The 21,789-nt window shown below is 41.7% G+C and overlaps 1 protein-coding gene across 3 annotated transcripts; it reads left to right on the top strand.

Moving 5' to 3' along the window:
• Nucleotides 1-1,603: 1,603 nt before the first annotated feature.
• On the top strand, nt 1,604-17,938 carry LOC148406718 (ADP-ribosylation factor-like protein 4A). 3 transcript variants are annotated; one of them, XM_088405231.1, is made up of 2 exons: nt 1,604-1,706; nt 4,733-8,291. In XM_088405231.1, the coding sequence occupies exon 2, from the start codon at nt 4,800-4,802 to the stop codon at nt 5,406-5,408; it is 609 nt and encodes a 202-aa protein (XP_088261357.1). In that variant the 5' UTR covers nt 1,604-1,706; nt 4,733-4,799; the 3' UTR covers nt 5,409-8,291. The 3 variants fall into 3 exon arrangements, 2 of the variants coding, with proteins under 2 accessions (XP_088261357.1, XP_088261358.1); XR_015864022.1 differs by lacking the exon at nt 4,733-8,291 and adding an exon at nt 17,634-17,938 and having other exon boundaries at nt 1,614-1,706; XM_088405232.1 differs by having other exon boundaries at nt 1,616-1,706; nt 4,792-8,291.
• The last annotated feature ends 3,851 nt before the right edge of the window (nt 17,939-21,789 follow it).

Genomic DNA, 21,789 nt, shown 5'->3' with positions numbered 1-21,789 from the left:
AACTGGCTTTTAGTAACGTCATAGTATCTCAGAATTGGAGCAGCTGTGATGAGCCGCTTATTCTCTTCAACCGCTGCATCGTGTTTGAGCAGCCAGTGCCACGGGACCTCCTTGTCCAATAGTCTCCGGAGTGGCTTGCATACCTCTGAGAGGTGTGGCTTGAATCTTGCCAGGTATGTTACGAAACCAATAAACCGTTGCAGGGCCTAGGTGTCTCCAGGGTCTTGTACATGTCTTGTACTGCTCTGACATCACATGTAGCCCCCTGAATCCAGCTGGCACCACTGAATCCCACTATGCATTTTTAATGTAAACAATTCACATTTTCCCACGTCCCTGAACTGCTCCTTTGCTCTCCGCAGTGTATGTCTTTCTCGAATATGACGTGACGAAAATGCATCCAGAATAATTTTAGGGTCCTTCCCTGGCTCCGTGGAAAGTCCCAAGTTATGTTTATATATGGCGACATTCACTGCCCATCACTCTCCGCAAACTTGCAGCCTGTACCTCCTTTGCTTTGTCCAGCAAGCCCGTTGCAAGTAAGTAGTCCTCAAATTCCGCTCTGAAGTCATTCCACTTGCTTGCGAGATCTCCACTCATCCTTATCATCTCTGGTGGTAGAATGTTGGCAGCCATCTTGGGGTTTTTGCTTAGTTTATGAGGTTCCACGGACGCTTCAATCGCCTTTTCCTGACTAGCTTTCTGAGTTATTATTTCACATTTTCCATCAAAATAAATTCGTAGCTTCCCTTAGAGCTTCTTAAAGAGGTCTTATTCCAGCCACTTTTGACACCATGTTTAAGCGCACAATGAGGAGACCAGACTCGATTCAAGCTTGAACATAACTGTATTGAGTTTTCCGTCATCAACGTGTTGTAAGTATTGCCTCCCACAGTTGGGGCATATTGCCACTGGGGGACGACGACCACAAAACAGTGACTCCTCCCCCCTGTGGCGGAAGGGGAACCCCGCCTGAAAGGCAACCCACAGTGAGCGGGGAATGTGACAGGTGTACAGTTTTGCAAAACATAATGTCTAACAATGCTCTCTCCAGTGATATTACCACTAAAGGCGGCTTAAACGACAAAACATTTTTTAAAACAATGGGGGGAGCTGGATGTTGAGCGAGCGAGAGCTAGCAGTTGAGCGAAGGAGGAAGGGCTATCGTGAGCGAGCAATCAGAGATTCAATTTTTTTTCTGTGCTCAAAATCTTTTTGCTCACTCAAAATCTTTCTTTGTAGCTCGCGTTTTTGTAAAAAATATAATTCAAGAATGCACTGATGTGTGTGAGAAAGGATTTGCGCGTGTGAGTGTGTGCGTGTGTGAGTGTACGCGTGCATGTGGCGTACATTTGTCAGTGGTCTTTAAACTGTCGTTACTCAAAGTGTTACTGCAAAACACTGTTGGACAGTATAGTACCGTTTCTTTTTCATCTGATAAAATTGCATAATCTAGCTTTTCGAAATTAAATTCCATGTTTTTTCTTCATTTTAGTGACTTGACTTGACATTTAAAGACAATGTACTTTGAAAACCCCAACCGGAAATTACAAAGTTTATTCGTATTTTGACATTTCCGCGAAAGGCGGGGACTAGGGAAACTCGGGTTTCCTCTGCTGACGTCAGAACTAGATGCAAGGAGTGGGAATTACATATTTGACTCCTGAACACCAGCGAACAATTATGGTCTAACAGTCTCTATCAATGTAAGTTTTTCGCCTGTTATACGATTGCGTCAACATTGTTTATTGTACCTATCGTCAAAGGAGCGATATTTATTAGGTTATTGAAGCTTGAGCTATGTCTATTGCTGGGTACAGTATACTTATTAAATGTCATGTTGCCTGTCGGGGCTTTAGGGTGGATTTTATTAAACAACTTTTACTACCAACTAGAAACGGAGGCAAAGAAATAAAAACGTGGTTCTCTACCGAAAACACGATAACCTGTCGCTGGTGTGTGTTGTGATTATGGGGCTGCTATCAACCGCCACGTTATCGCTGTTCGTCATCAACCATGAACTGGGTGTGGAAATAATGCTCTCCGCGGGCCCGCGCGTGTTTTTTAGGTGCAAATGCCCAAAATCACTCTATAAATGGCTTGAAAATTTTAAGCAGGTTTTACTTAGTTCTTATAACATTTTGATAGTCTTTAATTATGAGTTGAGTGCTTGGTGTGGCTTCTAACAACTTGTATATTTTAAAAGGTGTCTTCTAATACAGAGCAACAGGTGATGTGAAAGACTTAAGTAAAGTTGGCAAGATATTGGCAGATTCGGACTTTCGTGATCAATACCTCTCAGCCAAAACGTTGTCTAAACACCAAAGTTGCCTTTGTTCCTCCTTCATAACACGGACTACCAGCTACAATGTAAAAAAAAAAGACATTTGTAAAATATTTAAACCGTTTGTTTCGCTGAAAAGATGCAATTGATCTCTATGAGCAGCGGAGGCTTATGGCGTTATATTTGTGCCACAATTACGCGCGCGCGGAAAAAAAAATTTGAGCGTTGAAAATAAAACTGAGCGAGCGAAAACTGATTTTGAAAAAAAGTTCTTGAAAAGAAGTTTCTCGCTCAAAATTCCTTTTTGCTTGCTTGCAATAGCATTCTCGCGCTCAACATCTCGCTCTCGTTCGCGATTCTCCTCCCTCCCTCGCTCAACGTCGTGTTTGCTCAACATCGAGCTCTCACTCACTCGAGTCGTCCTCTGCGCTCGCTCAGTTATGCTCACGCGTTACATTTGTGCCACAAAACCAGCCAATCAAGAGCTTGTAAAAGCACATTGATTGACAGCTTGGTATCCAATGAGATTGCTTGTTGCGTTCACCCGGAACGAGCAAACGAGAGTGCGTCACATCGACGTGGGCTTATATTATTATAAGTACAAAAACTAACAAGGTATTTCTGTCAAATGATACAATACAGTAATAAAAGTAATTCTCCAGCCCAAGTCCGTGTTGACGCACTCTCGTTTGCCCTTTTCAGGTGAACACAGGACAAACGAGAGTGCATCAACGGATAGCTTACAAGCAATCTCATTGGATACCAAACTGTCAATCAAAGTGCTTTTACAAGCTCTGATTTTGGTTTTGTGGCACAAACGTAACGCGTGAGCAGAACTGAGCGAGCGCAGAGGACGACTCGAGCGAGCGAGAGCTCAATGTTGAGCAAACGCGATGTTGAGCGAGGGAGAGAGGAGCATCGCGAGCGAGAGCGAGATGTTGAGCGAGAGAGGGCTATCCCGAGCGAGCAAAAAGGAATTTTGAGCGAGCAATTTCTTTTTCTGTGTTCAAACTCCATCGGCGCGCGCTCAAACTCTTATCATTACGCGCTCAATAGTTTTTTTCTTGCTCTCAAAATCTGTTTTCGCTCTCTCAGTTTAATTTTTTTCGCGCGCTCGTAATTGTGGCACAAATATAACGCCATAGAGGCTGGGCGAGTGCGCAAGGGACCGTCTGCAAATTACTAGATGAGGAGGGGAAAAAAAACAATAACGCCACAATTTGTGATTATGAATTCAACGAACACATTAAAGAACACATTAAATTTTGGATAAAAAAAAGTGTTTGTTTAATTTTAGACAAGTTTTGTTCTTAAAAATCATTAATAAACTAAATATTCATCTATAGCTCCAATATTGTTTAATATAAGGAGTCCAAAATCACTGGGCACATTAATGACATTTTCATGATCACACTACAACACTCGTTTGTATGGCTTGATCAATATATTGATAAATATTGATCAATAATCATAAAAAAATCCTTAAATTTAGGCAGAGGAATTTAGTTGAAAAGGAGGAAATGTAGCATGAAGGGAATGACATCACTGATGTGTGTGGCGGTTTTGGAGTCTCTAACCCAACCAACGGCAGAGCTATTGATCAATATATGGGTAATTATTGATCAATAATCATAAAAAAAATTCTTAAAATTAGGCAGAGGGATTTATTTGAAAACCAGAGAATGTAGCATAAGGGGAGGGATGCCACTGATGTGTGTGGTGATTTTGATATCCCTAACCCAACCAACAGCAGAGCTATTGATCAATATATGTGTGAATATTGATCAATAATCATAAAAAAAAATCCTTAAAATTTGGCAAAGAGATTTATTTGAAAACCAGAGAATGTAGCATAAGGGGAGGGATGCCACTGATGTGTGTGGTGATTTTGGAGTCCCTAACCCAACCAACAGCAGAGCTATTGATCAATATATGTGTAAATATTGATCAATAATCATTGATCATTGACATTGTAGCTTGTAGTCCGTGTTATGAAGGAGGCATAAAGGCAACTTTGGTGTTTTCAACGACGTTTTGTCTGAGAGGTATTGATCGCTAAAGTCCGAATCTGCCAAATCTTGCCAACTTTACCTAAGTATGTGAAAGTTAGTGCTTTGTTTTACACTTCTTTCTGTGATCCCCAAACTCATAGAGCTTCGATTTAGGGACATTGTAAAACATTGATTTTTATTTCACCCTCTGTATAGAAATTAGCATAAGATATCCTCCTTTGACATTGTGGAAATGCTAATTGTGAATATGCAAATGGGAAGCTATTCACCCTGCTGTTCTATTTTCCATTCATCTCCCTACTAGGGTAATGTCAAGTTGTGTAGTCCAAGAGAAAACACACACACACACCCATTCATTTGTCTTTTTGTAAATCATTCAAGTGCTTAATGTTTCTATGCTTTGATTTATTATACATTACCATCTTTACCCCCACAGGCTCCTGCTGCTGCACAATAGAATCAGCCTACTGAATATTAAGTAACATCTTGTTTCAGATACAAAGATGGGGAACAGATTATCAGAATTCACCTGCCTCCTGTCTTTCCAGCCTTTCCACATTGTCGTTCTCGGATTGGATTGCGCTGGCAAAACCACAGTGCTATATCGGCTGCAATTCAATGAGTTTGTGAACACCGTCCCGACAAAGGGTTTCAACACAGAGAAGATCAAAGTGTCGCTTGGCGATGGTCAGCCGACGGCATCCTTCCATTTCTGGGATGTAGGGGGTCAAGAGAAGCTGCGACCTCTGTGGCGTTCATACACCCGTTGTGCCGACGGCATTGTGTTTGTTGTGGACTCTGTGGATGCTGAGCGCATGGAGGAGGCAAAGACGGAACTGCACAAAATCACCAGGCTGGCAGAGAACCAAGGTGTTCCCGTGCTGGTAGTGGCCAATAAACAGGATTTGAGGAACTCGCTGAGCATGACTGAGATGGAGAACATGTTGGCTCTTAGGGAGCTTGGCTCAGCCACACCCTGGCACCTACAGCCGGCGTGTGCTATAATCGGTGAGGGCCTGCCCGAAGGCCTTGGGAAACTGCATGCAATGATCACAAAAAGGCGCAAGATGCTGCGACAACAGAAGAAGAGGAAGAAGAAGAAGAAGAAATAAAATATGCCATGAATGAGAACTTTTATGAACAAACCCTAACAAGCTCTTTCCAATTATTATGTAGTCTGATATCCTCGTGAAACATTTGTTCAGGTCACTTAGCATTAGGCTTCAATAGAGGACAATCAGGTCAATTTCTCCATGTGGACTTTGGATACTTGCAGTCCTGACAAAAGTAGGGACAGTCAGCCGATGAGAATACAGTATTAAAATGAACTTTTTTTTTATCAAGTCAAGTTATAATGTTAAAGATGACAAGTGTAATGCCAGTCTTATGCTGCTAAAACAATCACTATTTTATATATTTTGACTTTACCAAAGCTTATTGAATATGGATAGGGAGGCACCTTGTAGGAAGGCAATCAAATGCATATTTTGTGTCTATATAGGAAATGATGTTCACGTTGTTGCACAAAGATTATGGGTTCTAAACATTTACGTAATTCAGACAATGACCCAAAGGATACACAATATGGTATTATGATAAAAAGCTCCAAAGGTTAGTATGACCCCTGCTGTTGTGAGAGCAGGATCTTAAACAATGTGTCAATTCGCTTAAAAATAACACAATTTGCGCTTCTGATAAAGTATCCAGTCATGCTCAACATTACTGGCACCCTTTACTTTTTTCATAATCTCTACAATATCTTCAGAAATAAATGAAAGTACCACATTTATATTATCAGGGTCTTTTAATCTGATGTTCAAAGTAGTTTAAAAAAAGAAAACTGCTTTTAAACTTGTTTGATCATTTCAAAGAAATAAACAGAAAACACAGCTTGTCCAGCAATAATGGCTCTCCTCTTTGGTTGCACAGCCTTTGGTAGTGATAAACCTTTGAAACGTTTCTTGTAGTCATCTATAAGCTTCTTGCACTTCTAAAATTGGATTTTTTCCAACTCTTGGCGAAAATTTCAAGCTCTTTAATGTTTGTTGGTTTCTTTTCCCCATTTGCAAACTTCATCATACCAAAGATTTGAATAGGATTTAGATCAGGAATCATTGTTGAACATTTTAAATACCGCTAAGAGCCCTACAGCATTATGGATTCTCTACCTTTCTTAACCATTGAAAGGGGGTCTTTTCCTAAAAGGCAGTCTGTAAACAAGCTGTTGACGTGCAGGTCCAAAAACAAAAGTTTTGCTTTATCTATCCACAGCATATCTTCCCAAAAGGATTGTGGTTTGTGCAGATACTCCTTTTTAAGTCTTTTCCTTCGTAAAAATGTCTACCTTAGCCTTCACCCATAATTCAAAGTAGTGTTTGGCTTAGTGTGCAGTGAATGGTGCATGCTGAAACTATAACCCCTGACCATTTCAGATTTGGCTTCAAAGTTTTGGATGTTAGATTTGATGTTTTTTCCACCATTTGCATCATTTAAGACATTTGTCATCAATTTTCTCTATTTCTCTATTGTCCATATCCAAAGGTTCTTGACAAGTTCCATACTGTTGAAACTCATTGGTATCATTATGCACTTTTCATACAAGAATACCAAGGGCTTTGGAGATGGCCTTATAACTAGTGGAGATCTTGTGTTTGCGAAATATCACACTTGTGATGGTATCACACAGTTCCTTTGTATTCACCATTGTAACAAAAAATCAAGGAATATTGGGTGGCTTTATAAAACATTGAAAGGATGCCAATACCAGTGACACATGCTTTAATGTTTTCCTTTTTTTCCTCTGTTGCTTATAGTTTAAAATACTTGTTCAATATTTGCCCTTATTTAAAAACAAACTCCATAGAATTAAAATGTTTGACTTATTTTTTTTTCAGTAGATAGTTCACATTATGTACATTTAATTCAAGGGTGCCAAGAATGGTGAGCAGGACTGTAGCTGTTCCTGGACTACTACTTAAAAACACTATTGTTGGCAACTTGACAAACTTGTATGGTATGATTGTGGCTTTCTTGTTAGCATGGGAAGTTGTTAAGCATCCTAATTAACTTTTTTTTCCCCCTCTTAATTTCAAGTATAATTTAATGATAATTTCTAATCATTACAAAATGGTCAGTTAGCATTCCTAAACGATTTTAAACTTACACATGCTCACTCACTATTGATATTCTGCTTTTATCATCATTGCTTAATTGCTCAGTAATGTTACAAAATTCAAACTCACGATCATTGCTGTTTAGCTTTGAAGTTGCTAAAACTGAAATTCATATAATAGTTACTGCTACCGTTTGCCAGGATGAATCAGTTCCATATTTGTCCAACATGTTATTATTGTTGAGTATTGCACCATTTTACAGCAATTTTAGAATTGTGACATCCTTAATGTGATGTGATAAAGTGACTGAATGTGATCATTGGCAAATGTTGTGTCTTTATTGCCAACACAGACCTAGCTGTGCTTGTGTTCTCTGTCATGGTTATCGTTGCAAGCTGCAGGAGCAACCCTTGGTCAACCCAATAAAGCTGGGGTGTCCAAAGTCGGTCCTCGAGGGCTGCTGTCCTACATGTTTTCCGGGTTTCTTTTCCTGACACACCTGATTCAAATGATCAGTTCATCTGCAAGCTCAGCAGAAACTTGATAACGATCCTGATCATTTGAATCAAGAGTGTCAGGAAAAGAACCCTGGAAAACATGCAGGACAGTGGCCCTCGAGGACTGACTGTGGACACCCCCGCAATAAAGCATCAGTCCCCAGAGAAAAGCTGACATTCGAGGTCTTGCCTCTCTTATGAAAATACTGACGTGTGTTCATTAGGGCTGGTGTGTCTCTATGCACTTTAAATTATCCTATTTATGACTTTATAAAGGACTATAACAAAATTTGTTACGAACTGAATAATATTGCCTCAAAAGATGTATTTCATGCTATTTATTTGTTTGTTTCACATTGTTTACAATAAAGCAAATAGAAATGGAGACCCAGCTGGTTTTGTTTCATTTATTGTATAAGATAGTTGCTACTCAATTGAGATGGTAGTCCAAGCTGAGACATGTAGGTCAATGTATAACTCATAAACTGATGTGTTGGGAAGAATTATGTGAACCATCTGTAGCAAATGCAATGAGGACACGTGGTATGGATGGGTGGTATTTTGTATCAATTATGCAATATGCAATCAAATGCAACACAGAATGGCTAATGTAACTTTTATATGAGGAGCATTCTATATCCTCATGCTTTATGCTTTAACCATTCTTCAAAATGTGCACATCTAAGTAAGCTCTTGAATTTATGAGGATAGCAGGTCTTTTGCACTTGGTGCCTGGGGATAAAAGTCACATTTTCTGAACAAACTACTTTTTATTTATTTATTTATTTATATATTTTAATATAATGCCTATTCAGAACAAATGTTATTTTAAGGCACTTTCCTTAAACTCGACAGAGTATGTGTATGAGTATGATTCATTCTCCTCACACGTTAAAAAAACAAAACAACAACTGAACATAAGCTTGCACTTCCATAGCTGATGACTCCAAAAGGACTAAGAAAATGTTTGAGGCCACCATCTTCTTGAGTAATTTGGGCTTGGATTGGGGCAGCCGTGGCTTAGGCGGTAGATCGAGTTGTCTAGTCACCGAAGGGTCGCCCATTCAAATCCCACTCTGTCTGAGTCAGGTGCCATTGTGTCCTTAAGCAAGACACTTTACCCACCTTGCCTCCAGAGGTTGATAGGATGGGCTGTAGGCGCAATATGACTGCCTTGCCTCTGCCAGCCCACTACAGGGCAACTCTGACAAGATAATGCAGTTTGTGAGTGTGAGTGCATTAGTTAAATGAGTTGTCAGTGTAAGCGCCTTGAGTACCTGTGGTAGGTAGAGAAACTATTTATAAGTGCATAGTCCATTTACCAGATGGCAAAACTGGAGAGGGACAGTTGCCAAAGAGAAAGAGCAACATTTTAACGAGGGTTTTTTTGTTATTGTGCCAGATGTACAATATTACACCCAGCCCACATTGGCTACCAAGAAACAGAAAGGCCTGACACCAGAACCAAAAATATAAAAATACAAACAGAAACTTGTCATTTTTCACCAGCAATAAATCTATATTTTGCAAAGACAAAAATGTCAGGCCAATAGAACACATGAGGTTGATGTTGTTTAATGTCAATAAAGAAAGATAATCAAAAAGTTTACAGTATATAAGAAAATGAAATTGACTTTTCCACATCATTCACACAAATCATTTCACACAATCTCTTCTGATAAATGCATTTGTTTCAATGGCCAAAGGGAGAAAACTAGAGCTCAACCAAGTACCGTAAGCAAAGATCATTTGGAGTTATAACATAGTAGAGGAATTGGGTATACAGTACACTAGTATACTGTAATGTTACAGGTTCCAATTGCCTGGGATCCCAGCTAACAGTTGAGTTGAGCCCACCTGAAAAATACAGGTGGTGGGGAGGACAATGGGGAAACACCCATGCAGTTGTCAATTCAAATTCTCCTCTCATTTATTAACACAAAAGTGATCCTTTCTTTCCCCAAATAAATCATGTTCACATCATCACAGACATCGTTTTTCATGGTCACAATTTGTGAATTCAGATATTAAAAAAAAAATCTCAGTTCATTCATCTCATCCTATGGACTCTCGATTAATATTTATCTACCCAATTAAGAGTTGCTGCTTTTACATCATCACTCATGCTGTCAAAAGAAGTGGTCAATCAACTCATCTAATAATGAAAATCAGCTGCTGTTTTAGCGTGCCCTTCCCCCGATGCCAAACTACCAAACTCAAACCACTTCAGACTGCAAACTCATAGTTTACTGCATATTCATTTAAATGCATTGGGTTTATTTCAACACATCGCTTTCAATTTGGAATAAATATAAAAAATAGACTAACCTGAAAAATACAGGTTGTATGGAGGACAATGAGGACACACCGATGCAGCTGTCAATCTCAATTATCTTCTGAAGGGAGGGTGCGCATTCCCTCTTTTCAAGAGGAGCCTGTGCAACGCAACCTGACGCCTAAGGTTCCGCTTCAAAGTTTCCTACCCCCACTATACAGTACATGTAAGTAAGTACCTGCCTTACTTTCCCGGGAAAAGAGACACATTTTTGTGCTGAAAATTAAATACTAATGAACAAAATCTCAACTACATTTAGGCTAGGCCATAATTCATAGGTTGGTTGCCCCAGTGATGGGTATGTGAGTACACGACAGGGCCTTCGCTCTCTTGTTGACCTTCATAAGGGTCTGGGCTCTGGACTGTGAATATCCTCTGGCTGCAATTGAAAATCCTGGTTAATCTGTGGTCCCACTGGAACATTCTGCTCCTCCTCGTTCTCTCTTCCTTGATGGTCGGCAACACTCTGTGCTGGTTGTTCAGTCATTTGCTAACCATTTAACTCTTTCAGTTCTTGTCTTTTTGGTTGCGTAACTATTGGAATCCTTAACCAGTAGTGGCCTGCATTTCCCCTGCCCATTTTTCAGCATACCCGCTTGGGGTTTCAGCTACTTCAGTGGTCATGAGGCCAAAAAGGAGATCCACAGGAAGGCGGGGATGACGGCCGTACAGCAAGTAGTGGGGGGAAAATCCTGTCGCCTTGTGTTTGGTGCAGTTGTAGGCATGCACAATGTGAGGTAGATGTTCTTTCCAGTTGGCCTTTGTTCTCCAACGGGGAACTCTCCTCAACATTTGTAGCAGAGTGCGCTTTAGTCTCTCAGCAGGGTTGCCTTGTGGGTGGTAAGGGGTGGTTCTGGGGTGACTCAAACCTGACCACTGCCTGAGGTTCCGAAACATTTCGTTTTCAAACTCATGGCTTTGATAATGATGAAGTTTTGCTGGGTATCCGAACCTCGGGATGAAATCATTAAAGAGCCGGTCAGCAGCCGCCTTTCCAGCCTTGTTACGAGTTGGATAGGCTTGCGCAAAGCGAGTGAAGTGGTCCATTACCATTAGAATATATTTGTATCCACCTCGACTCAACTCCAAGTGAAGGAAATCTATGCACACTAGCTCCATAGGGAAGGTTCAGGTAATGCTTCCCATCGGTGCTTTTTCATGATAACTATCTTTTTTCTGTTTGATGCATGGACATTTCTTGGTGATGTACTCTTCAATTTCTCTGGCCATGAACGGCCAATAGAATCTTGTTCTTGCCAGGCTGAGTACTTTTTCCACACGGACATAACCCATCTGGTTATGGAGGTGGAAAAGCACCGCCTGCTTGTGGATGGCAGGGAGTACTAGTTGTCTTCTATTTGTGGTCCTTCTATATAGAAGTCACCCTCGATATGTAACTTGTCCATTGCCTCAAAACTTTCCATGTACTTGCATCGGTTTTCCCTTTGGCACTGTCTGGTAGTCGAGTGTCCTTCCTCTTTAGCTCCAGAACTTTTCCAATGACCGGGTATGCTTTTTGTTGTTCAGCTAGCTTTCGGATGTTAAATTAAGGGCAGCTATCCAGGCTGCATCTCCCTGCTGGGCTCTCTGGCTGCCTTCCTGTATAGCTCCTAATTCTTCTATTAACAACTCTGCAGATCATGCTTTCATGAGGGTGTCCATGTCAAGTGGAAATCGGCATTGTGTCAGCATCGATATTTGCTTTGCCAGGCCTGTACTTTATGTCAAAATAAAAATCAGGGAGTTGTCCCACCCAACGATGTCCAACTGCGTTGAGTTTTGCAGTGCTTAATACATTTGTCAAGGGAATATTGTCAGTGTAAACTGTAAAATGAAGGGCATAAAACAGATAATCCTTGAACTTGTTGCAGATCACCCATTTTAAAGCCAGGAACTCCAGTTTACGAATGTGTTGGTGATAGTTTTGTTCTGCCGGAGTCAGGGTGCGTGATCCATAAGCAATGACCCTCAGTTTTCCTTCTCTGTTTTGGTACAGAACCGCTCCTAGGCCTATTTGCGAGACATCTGTGTGGAGTATGAAGGGGCTGGTGAAATCTGGATAAGCAAGCACAGGGGTTTGTGTGAGTATATCTATCAGGCGTCCCAAGACCTCCTGATGTTCCTCATCGCCTTTCAGTGGTGTCCATGAGGATTCCTGGGCAGGTTTTGTCTTTCCTTTTGTGGTTCCAGGTTGGGATGTGTCTCACCTCACCCGCAGTAGGTCGTAAAGCAGCTTGGGTATTCGTGAGAAATCTTGCACATATAACCTGTAATAACGCAAGAATCCAAGCAACAGTCACACTTCCCCCACGGTTTGTGGCCTTATGTCTTTCAACGCCTGAACCGCTTCTATGTTTTTGGGGGTCCACCTTCACTCCTTCTGCAGACACCAGCCGACTTGGCGAAAAAGCTCACATTTTTCAGGCTTCTATTTCACTCAATGTTGCTGCAGGGCCTGTAGGACTTTACGTAACACCTGGAGATGTTTGTCAAATGTCTTTGAAAAACACAGCACATCATCAAGATAAGGGATGCAACGGTCTTCCCTAAGTGCATTAAGCATTTCGTCCATACTCCTTTGGAAGGCAGCAGGCACATTCGACAATCCAAATGGGATTCTGTGAAGGAAATCATATATTAGGTTGTTATCATTAAGTGTTTATTTCTTGTCTAGAATAGTGTGCATTGCTATCCATGTGTGCAGTCCTAGTTCATCTCGCCCCAGTCCTTAGATAAAACTGTTAACGCAGGAAAGTGTGAGCTGGGACCTTGAGCCAGCTGTTGGTGGCGCCCAACTGGCTCTTTTTGTTATGTCTTGTAATGTGCAATGCTTTGCTGAATGAATAAAAACCAGGTAGGGGCGCTTGGGCAGTTGAATTAGTGCCGGGGAACGCACGAGTTCTTTCCCCGAAGCTTTTTCCCTATGGCATGGTATAGAAAAGTCAATCTTGGCTGGTCTGAGTTACTCTTTATGCTGCTTAGCAGCTACGCTTGTCCTAGTCTTCTTTTAGAGATTTCTTTGACAGATTCTGACCCATTCATACAATCCCCAAGGAGTGGCGAATGCCATCAGCTGTCTTGATCCCTCTGTGATGAATACTTGATGATAAGCTTTGCCCTGATCTAGAATGGAAAACCAGTTGTACCCACCCAGTGAATCTGTTAAGTCCTGGATGTGTGGTAGTGGAAGTCGATCTGGCACTGTTTTGTTGTTTAGTAGCCGATAATCAATACAAAAATGTAAGGTGCCGTCCTTCTTTTCCACACAAATGACCGGGCCTGCGTACGGTGACTTGGACTTCACAATCCATCCCTTTATTAACTGTTCCAGAATGTACTCCTTCATTTTTTGGTACAGTGGTTTCGGGATTGATGCATATGCCTTTTGCACAGGGGTATCGTCATTAAGCCTAATCTCCATTTGCAGAGTGGGAATGCAGCCAATGTCACTGCTGTCACGTGAAAACGCTGCTGATTCCTCACGGAGTACTTTCTTCACCGCTTCTTGCTGGTCAATACTCAGGTGGCTTATGTCGACAGGCGGTAGCCAAGGCTGAGTAGAATGGCCTTGCTAGGAGGAGAGATTATTCATGTCCACTGATGTTCCTCCGCCGTGTATCTGGCAACCCCGCGGTCCGACTGTGGCATCCGTCTCCAGGATTTTGTCAATGTGTTGAATGGTGCCCAGAAGAGATCTTTTCGGCATAGTGATGTCATGTTTTGAGTGGTTAGCTATGGGAACTTTCACATGTGGTCGTCTGTTGCCCTGAATTTGAAGAACACCTTCCCCTACTTCTACCTGCTTCATCACTATGTTCTCTTCTGCAGGTTCATAGAGGATTAGAGGGTCAGATATGTCAAAACTCGGCGGGACTCTATGCAACACCAGCACGGTTCTTCCAGAATCATCACATTGTCTCTTCCCACTCTCACAGTAACTAGATCACAATCAGTTTTCTGCGAGACCCGAATTAAGTTTACAAGGGCTGCAACTTCATCAGTTTCCATACGCAGTGCTCAACATAAAAGTTTGATGACTGTGGCAACTGGCTCGCTAACGCCCTGCCCCTGCACAATTGCTTCCAGCACATTTGAACCAACCAAGGGCTGTGACAGTGATAATTGACTAAAAATGGAACTTGAATAATCAACTGCGGGTCTTCATTACCAGCAAGATTCACTGTAAGCTTGACCCACTCATCATATGGGATGGCTTGACCATTGACGGCATAAACAGTGAGGTCCACATCGACCAGCTCCTGTAGTGGCCTCACTAGATACTTGGGGATATATTTTTCAGCCCATTTACGGTCAATTATGCTCACTTGTGAGCCAGAATGAAAAAGAACATCTTGTGGGTAGCCGCCTGTTATACACTTGAGCAAACTTTTCTTCCCGACCAAAGGCACTCTCATCTCTCGACTTTGCTGACTGGCATCTAAGTGTTCTGTAGATTCCCCACCCGTTGGTCTTATTGTCGAGGACTTTGATTGTGTGCCGGTCTCTGACTGTCCCTCGACAGAGACCATGCTGCGTTTAACTGAAATCTGGCCCACTTTAAGCACCCCACTGGTTGACAGCCAGTTCGTCCACAGAGAAAACAATGACTACATTCAGGCTTGTTTTCTTCAGTGCACTTCGACCAAAGAGATGTTTTTCTTTTAACTTGTTGGAGGGTTGAGCTAGTGGATACTGGAACTGCTTTTTGAAACTTGCCAGTGGAGCGGGATGCTGTCGAGCTTCCACTCGCCCTGCTGGTGGTACTGCTCCAGTCCCATTATTTCCACTCGCCTGCTGTTGCATAAGTGATGCCACCATCTGCGTCAAGTCCTCAACCTGAGTTGCAAGGTGATCTGTTGAGTTTGGCTATCACTGTCTTGGCTGGTTGGAGGAGGCTCCTTTAAGATGTCATTGTTGTGCCAGGGCTCCAGTACCACTTTGGTGCGGTTAGCATAAGTTGTTTGTTGACATGGGGCCTGGTTGAATCGACGATGGTGCTCGTTTTCATCATTTATTATTAGCATCACCTGGCTAAGGACTTCTTCATCGCTGACGTAGTTGTTAGTAATGAGGGGTCTTAGTCTATGATACAGGTCGGCATGTTTCCTGCCAAAGCCCTGATAAATTGTGTGAAGAAAAACCTCTTGAACCGTTTATGGGTCATAAGTGATGTCTGTGCTGGTCTGTCATGATCGGAACATCAATTTTTGTTTGAGTCCAATCATGCAATATAGAAACTGCTGCTCTTGTTCAGCCAGCCTGGCACACATCAATTCTTGGAACATCTCAGTGCTTGCTTTTTCTCCCAGTTGTAACCTGAGAAAGCCCTTAAGTTCAGAGACAGTCATATCATCTTTGTTGGACAGCATGTCTCGGAAGGTTCCTGGCCTGACAATCCTCAACACGCCCCAAATTATTTCTGCCTCCGTCAAAACCTTCTTTTACTCCATCTATTTGTCTACTCAGAGTCTAGCTTATATTGGAATTTAGGTCTCCTATATGACCACCATGTATTTTAAACTCCCGACAGTGGAGATAGGCAAGATCCCTTAGGGGCACCATCCTCTCTAGATTTGGCTGTGCAGGCAATGAATGTGTTGCGGCCTGTGTACCACTTGGCATTTTGCATTGCCTAAGCCTTTCCCCAACCTGAGCAAACATTTTTCTTATCTTTTCAACTGCCGGTGTGGTTATTTTTGTTGTTGTGTGTGGGCGAAGTTGTGTTTGTGTGTCTGCATTATATGAAAGTGAGGGCGTAATCTGTGATTGTGATGCATAATCAGTTGGATCCAAGTGGGACAGCTCGTGTTTTAGGCCCTCACTCTTTGTAGTAGTTGGCAAGTCAGATGAAGACCGATATTTGACTTACATATTGATTCATTCAACATCAATAGTGGGTCCGATTGGATGTAAGAAAGTACATAGTCAGCTTAGTCTTTGTCGACACTAAAGCTGAGACAGTCTCGATTTTCAGCAGCATGCTACTCATTAGAGGTCTGCACTGGAGCATGAACAAGTTCCATTTGATGCTCCGGATCAGCAGCTCTTTGCGTGTAGCCAACATTTGTCTTGTTCGCTAGTTTGGTGGCTGGTGGATGTCTGGCCCCTGGCTCTGAGCAGTGGGGTCCTCTACACTGTGGCACCTCCTGGGTCACAGACACGCCTTGTCAACCGGATATCCCAGGATATCCAGGACACACCCATGCAGTTGTAAATCCCAATTCTCTTCTGAAGGGAGAGTGTGCATTCCCTCTTTTCAAGAAGAGCCTGGGCAACACAACCTGACGCCTAAGGTTCCGCTTCAAAGATTCCTACCCCCACTATACATGTAAGTAAGTAACTGCCTTACTTTCCCGAGAAAAGAGACACATTTTTGTGCTGAAAATTAAGTACAAATGAACAAAATATTTGTGTCACATTCACAATAAATGTATTGATAAATATAATGCTATTGTGATAAGTAATAATGACAGTTACATGTTTTATGTCTAGTTATTTAAATTTTTATATTGATTATTTTTCAAACTGATTTTAGCAGTTGTACGGTTGTTGACCAAATTGAAATTCAGTGATCCCATGAATCTATTACAGAACACCAAAAATGTCACAGTTCTTATGCTCCATTTCTGACGAAGAAACACTGTACTGTTTTAACATAATATAATTAAAGAAATACATTGGTTTTAGGATAATGACAATACATTTTCTCTATTAGTGTAGTCAAGTGTCTTGAACATGGGCAATTTGTCTGTATTTAACTTTAGATAAGGATTTTGGTTTTCAAATGGTTTTCTTGTGCGTTTTTGTTATAAAATTTGAGGTCACTTTGATGTAGTAGATAAAAAAAAGAAAAGAGGCAAAAAAAAAACACTCACATTTATACATGTTCTGGGATTTCACAATAGACTGTCTATGTCCGTGAAAAAACCTGTAGATTTTAGTAGAATGTTATGTTAAACCTCAGGGGTCCTTGGCAGCTCAACAACAACACAGAAAAGTACACTGGGAAATAGTTCAATGGGTCACATGATCCTAAACCTCTGACTTCCAAGTAGTTGTTGGAGAAATTAATTAAACCTTTTATTTTTACTGCGTAATAAATCAGTAATTAATCAATGGTGTGCCAATCAATTATGACATGTTAAATGAAGTCATTAATACAGAAATCAGTAGTACTCAGTTGAGTAAATCATGTGTAACAATCAATCATGAGTTAGCAATTATATTGATCAGATGTTCTTAATTGTTGAAATGATGTATTATTGTTGTTGATTCACATAGTGATTATACATTTGACACCTTTTTATTAGATATTAGGGTAGCAACATGTCCCACACATATCAGGTGCGTTCCGGGTCATATTAGTGATAACGGTTGTTGATGTTTTTTCAGGGCCCTGTCAAACAGCATCCAGGGCCCAGGGTCACCTGAAGGCTCCCCCGGAAAGAAGAAGTTGGTTGAGGAAGTGTTGTGGACCTGAGCGACTTACTGGAACATGTTGCTGCATACAGCATTGTGCCACTCACACACAGGCTGGCACTAAGCTTTCACAAATGTGTATTACAAGATTCTGGGTTCCGGCCGCACACATGCATTTCCCCCATGCATTTCTACCCTTTAGGGCCGGAACCTTCATGTAACCTAGGGATCTCTAAGATAATAAAACTAGGAGGAACGGGGAAGGTCCTCAGAGCGTGGCAGTACTGCATCCTTTTGTGGTCCTGTCTCATTCTCCTCATGCATGAGCAGATATGTGCCTTCTCTCTTCCTTGTTTTAGTTATTGGATTTGGCGAGTATTAGCTCAGTGAACCTAACATTTTTCTTGGTCCTTCGAGCCGGATTGCAATATACCTGAGGTTTCCAGAGGCCGAGTCGACAACCAGGAATACCGTTCGCACGGCAGCAATCACCCTGTTTGGGGACTGGCTCTTGACTCCGCATCTGGGGACCGAGGTTTGACGCAAAGCCAAAGGGGTGAAGGCATCGTATGGTGAGTGACACAACGACACACTGGGGGTGTGTGGGTGTGAGTGTAGTTGCGCGTCTTGGTGACTGCAGCAGTAAAAGCCTTGACGATACTAGTCCCTATCAAGTAACGAGACAGAGTAGTCTATAAAACTGGAAAAGGGCGGCGGTGTCCTATGTACTTAAACTCCGCGTGTGAATGTGTGTGTGTGTTTGTGGGTTGTGTGAAAGGAGACAGAGGTCTCATGTAAACAAACAGATGGGATTGTGAGTGACAACTCTTAGTGGAAGCAAAGGCAAGAATACTCTGCAATTTTGGGTAGAAGCTTGAATATTACCACTTCGAGAGCTTATTGTCACCCCGTTTGGCTGGGTAACTCAGTCTCTAGGAAACCCTAGGTTCATCGACAGACTGAGCCAAATTTATTTCAAAATGGGGAACCGGTTCAGTAAAAAGTGGAATAAACAGGATCCAAAACAACAGCTTGCAAGCAAAGATTGGAAATTCATCGAGGGCCAACCCCCGATGAAATAAAGTATTTAAACTTGTGGATAACTAAATACAATTTCGCTGGCCAGCTTAACACTCAAAAATGAACAAATCTGTGGGATAGAAAAAAGACAAAGCAGAAAATCTAAATAGGAAAAGTAAATTGGAAGTGAAAAAGCTGTAGAAGGCATCACATCCCATAAAGCTGATTTGAATGTATTTTTGCAACAAATGGAGGACCTTAGAGGGTCCTACCACATATATGGTATAGAGGTCCAGTAGGTCTGGATGGCCGCTTTGGGGGGTGATTGGCTTGGTAGAAGAGGGGACCCAAAGAGATGTGGTGTTACTCTGGAGCATGATGCTAGAGAACTTGCAAATCGTGTGGGTAGACTAATAAGAACATACGAGGGAGAGATTTAAGCAAAGAGCTCATTTCAATGCTATTGGGAGAGCAGTGCAAAAAGAAAGTGAACCTTTCGAGGAATATAAAGCAAGCATGGTAGAGTGTTTCAAAGCAAATGGTGGCTTTCCTGTGGACCATAGTCCAGGAAGCGTTTATGAGAAGCAATTAAAGAATGCCCTCCATGCCCACTCGCAGCATACAGTCCGCCAGTGGGTAGACAAACATTGGGTAGACAAGGTCACTGGGACGCTTGAACAGTATATCAAGCTATCCATGCTGTAATCCATGTTGTAATCAAAAAAAGAAAAAGACAGAGACTTTTGTGGTGAGTGTTGAGGGAGGAGAAATTTACTTTCAGGGGAAAGGTCATAGACTATACTAGGATCATTAATTTCTTAGGCTAACTTTCTTTTATCTTCATTACATATATATTTCTTTTTCTTGCCTTGTAACAAATTACATGTGTTTTCTGTTGTGGAATCATGCTGATTTGACGGCTATAGTTTTTTCTTTCTTTTATTCACTCAGATGGACTGAATACTCCTTTTTTTAACTTATGGGAGAATTAATGATCATATTGCTGATGAATTCAATTCAATATTGCTATTGAACTGTTTTTTCTTAAATTACTATTGTTGTTTACCCATGCAAAAAAGGCATTGCATATTGTTTTGGAACGTGCATGTTGTTGCTATATGGGCGCCTTGTGTCACAGACCCATACACTTTACTTAGCTCATTGAGGGCTGATGCAAAATTGTTCACTGTGGTGGATATCAGCAATGTGTTTTTTTTCCTTCCTGGTAGAAAGAGACAGTAAATTTTGGTTTGCTTTCACTTTCGAGGGGAATAAGTACATCTACACTCGGTTGCCACAGGGGTATTGTGAAATAACTAAGTAATATTAGTTAATAACTATGCTAAGAATTATTCTTAGAGTTCGTGACGTTTTTTAATCTTATTTTGAAATGCATACTTTTAATTTGTCGGGTTGCGTTGCATTTCCGTTTCCTATTTTACGTTCTCTATGCGTCATTCGGCTCGTTACGGTGACGTAACCGTAAACCGTAAACCGTAAACGTAAACTCATGTTTATAGTTTATTATCATTTATGTTGATAACGCACGCTACCACCTATGTTTAGTAAGCGATGAGTGTTTATTCTGTTTATGTGTTCGTTTGTGTAGCGGTTGCACTTTATAGTTGTTTAGTTGTTTATAGTTGTTAGTTGTTGCTAACCCGCTAATGTCGGCTAAAAATACAGTAAATTCATAGATTAAAGTTCGGCAAGTGTTTATATGTTAGTTGACTGACTTTAAGATTGTTGTTGATTTATTATTCAACAGATACTACATAATGTTTATGGTTACTGCGGCTATATGGGGGCGTACATAGAAATCTAGGAACTGATACCCTACTTCGCGGGTTTCAGACTTCGCGGGGGGTTGACGCCACTCATTAATTGCGAAGTAGGAGGGATCACTGTTTCCCAGGTCATGACAGCCAGCATGTCCACCTTTGTGCCTCCAGGGGGAAGTCAGGTGGTGCTTTATGTTTATGACGTGTTGCTCGCCTCACCAGATGAGGAAACGTGTAAGATAGACACAGTTGCTCTTGGTTCATCTGGCTAATGAAGGCCATAAAGTTAGCAAAAACAATTTGCAGCGTTGTAGAGAGCAGGTGAAGTACCTGGGGCACAATCTAAGTGGTGGGGGCAGGGCAATATTAGAGGACAGGAAAACAACTGTTTTGCGAGACCCCAAACCTTTAACAAAAAAGCAACTGTTGTCATTTTTGGGGTTCACAAATGATTGCAGTGTATAGATCCCGAATTATGCTGAAATCACTGCTCCTCTCTAAACTGATGTATGGTGAAAGCATGACAATGTCTTCGCCTGTAGGACCCCTGAGGCTGAGAAGGCGTTTTGTGAGGTTAAACAGGCACTAGTTTCAAGCACAGCCCTGGCGATCCCAGACTATTCTAAACCTTTTGTCCAGATGGTAGATTGCAAAGGTAACTACATGACGTCATTGTTTGCACAAATTTGTGGTGATAAGATGAGGCCTGTCTCATATTACTCCTCCAAATTAGACAGTGTGGCTTGTGCACTTCCTCATTGCATAAGGACTGTGGTGGCGGCCTCTATGGCCGTGGAATGTAGTTCATCGATTGTGCTTTTTCATCCTCTGACTTTAAAGGTTCCACACGCAGTTGCCGCACTGCACTTAATCCCCGCCCACACTAGTGCCACTTCCTGAAGATCGCGGCAAACGCGATTGTCAGGCGCTGGCCGAGAGCACAACAAAATGCAGATCCGTTTTAAAAGATCAACCACTGCCAATGGGGCATGTGCTTTTTTGTCGATGGGTCCTCAGGAAAAAAAAAATGGCTTGGGGAAAACGCAAACAGGCTATGCTGTGGTTACACCAGAGACTGGGTTGAAAGCAGAGCTGCTTCCGGCTCACTTTTTGGCTCAGGCTGCTGAGCTAATAGCGCTCACACAGGCTTGCATCATTATGAAGCGGGAAACAGTGACAATCTATACTGATAGCCAATATGCCTTTTCCACTTGTCATGTGTTCGCGCAATATTGGAAAAATAGGGGAATGATAACATCCACAGGGAAGGCCATAACACATGCTGAATTGTTAAAACAATTGTTGAACGCAGTGCAACTACCCAAACG

The sequence above is a fragment of the Hippichthys cyanospilos genome, chromosome 21 (assembly GCF_059441005.1).
Source record: "Hippichthys cyanospilos isolate Australia breed blue-spotted pipefish chromosome 21, RoL_Hcya_1.0, whole genome shotgun sequence".
NCBI lineage: Eukaryota > Metazoa > Chordata > Actinopteri > Syngnathiformes > Syngnathidae > Hippichthys > Hippichthys cyanospilos.
This window is presented reverse-complemented; position numbering and strand designations above follow the sequence as displayed.

What these genes read in the sequence shown, in the direction of transcription:
- LOC148406718 (XM_088405231.1), top strand. Translation starts at nt 4,800, where the DNA reads ATGGGGAACAGATTATCAGAATTCACCTGCCTCCTGTCTTTCCAGCCT.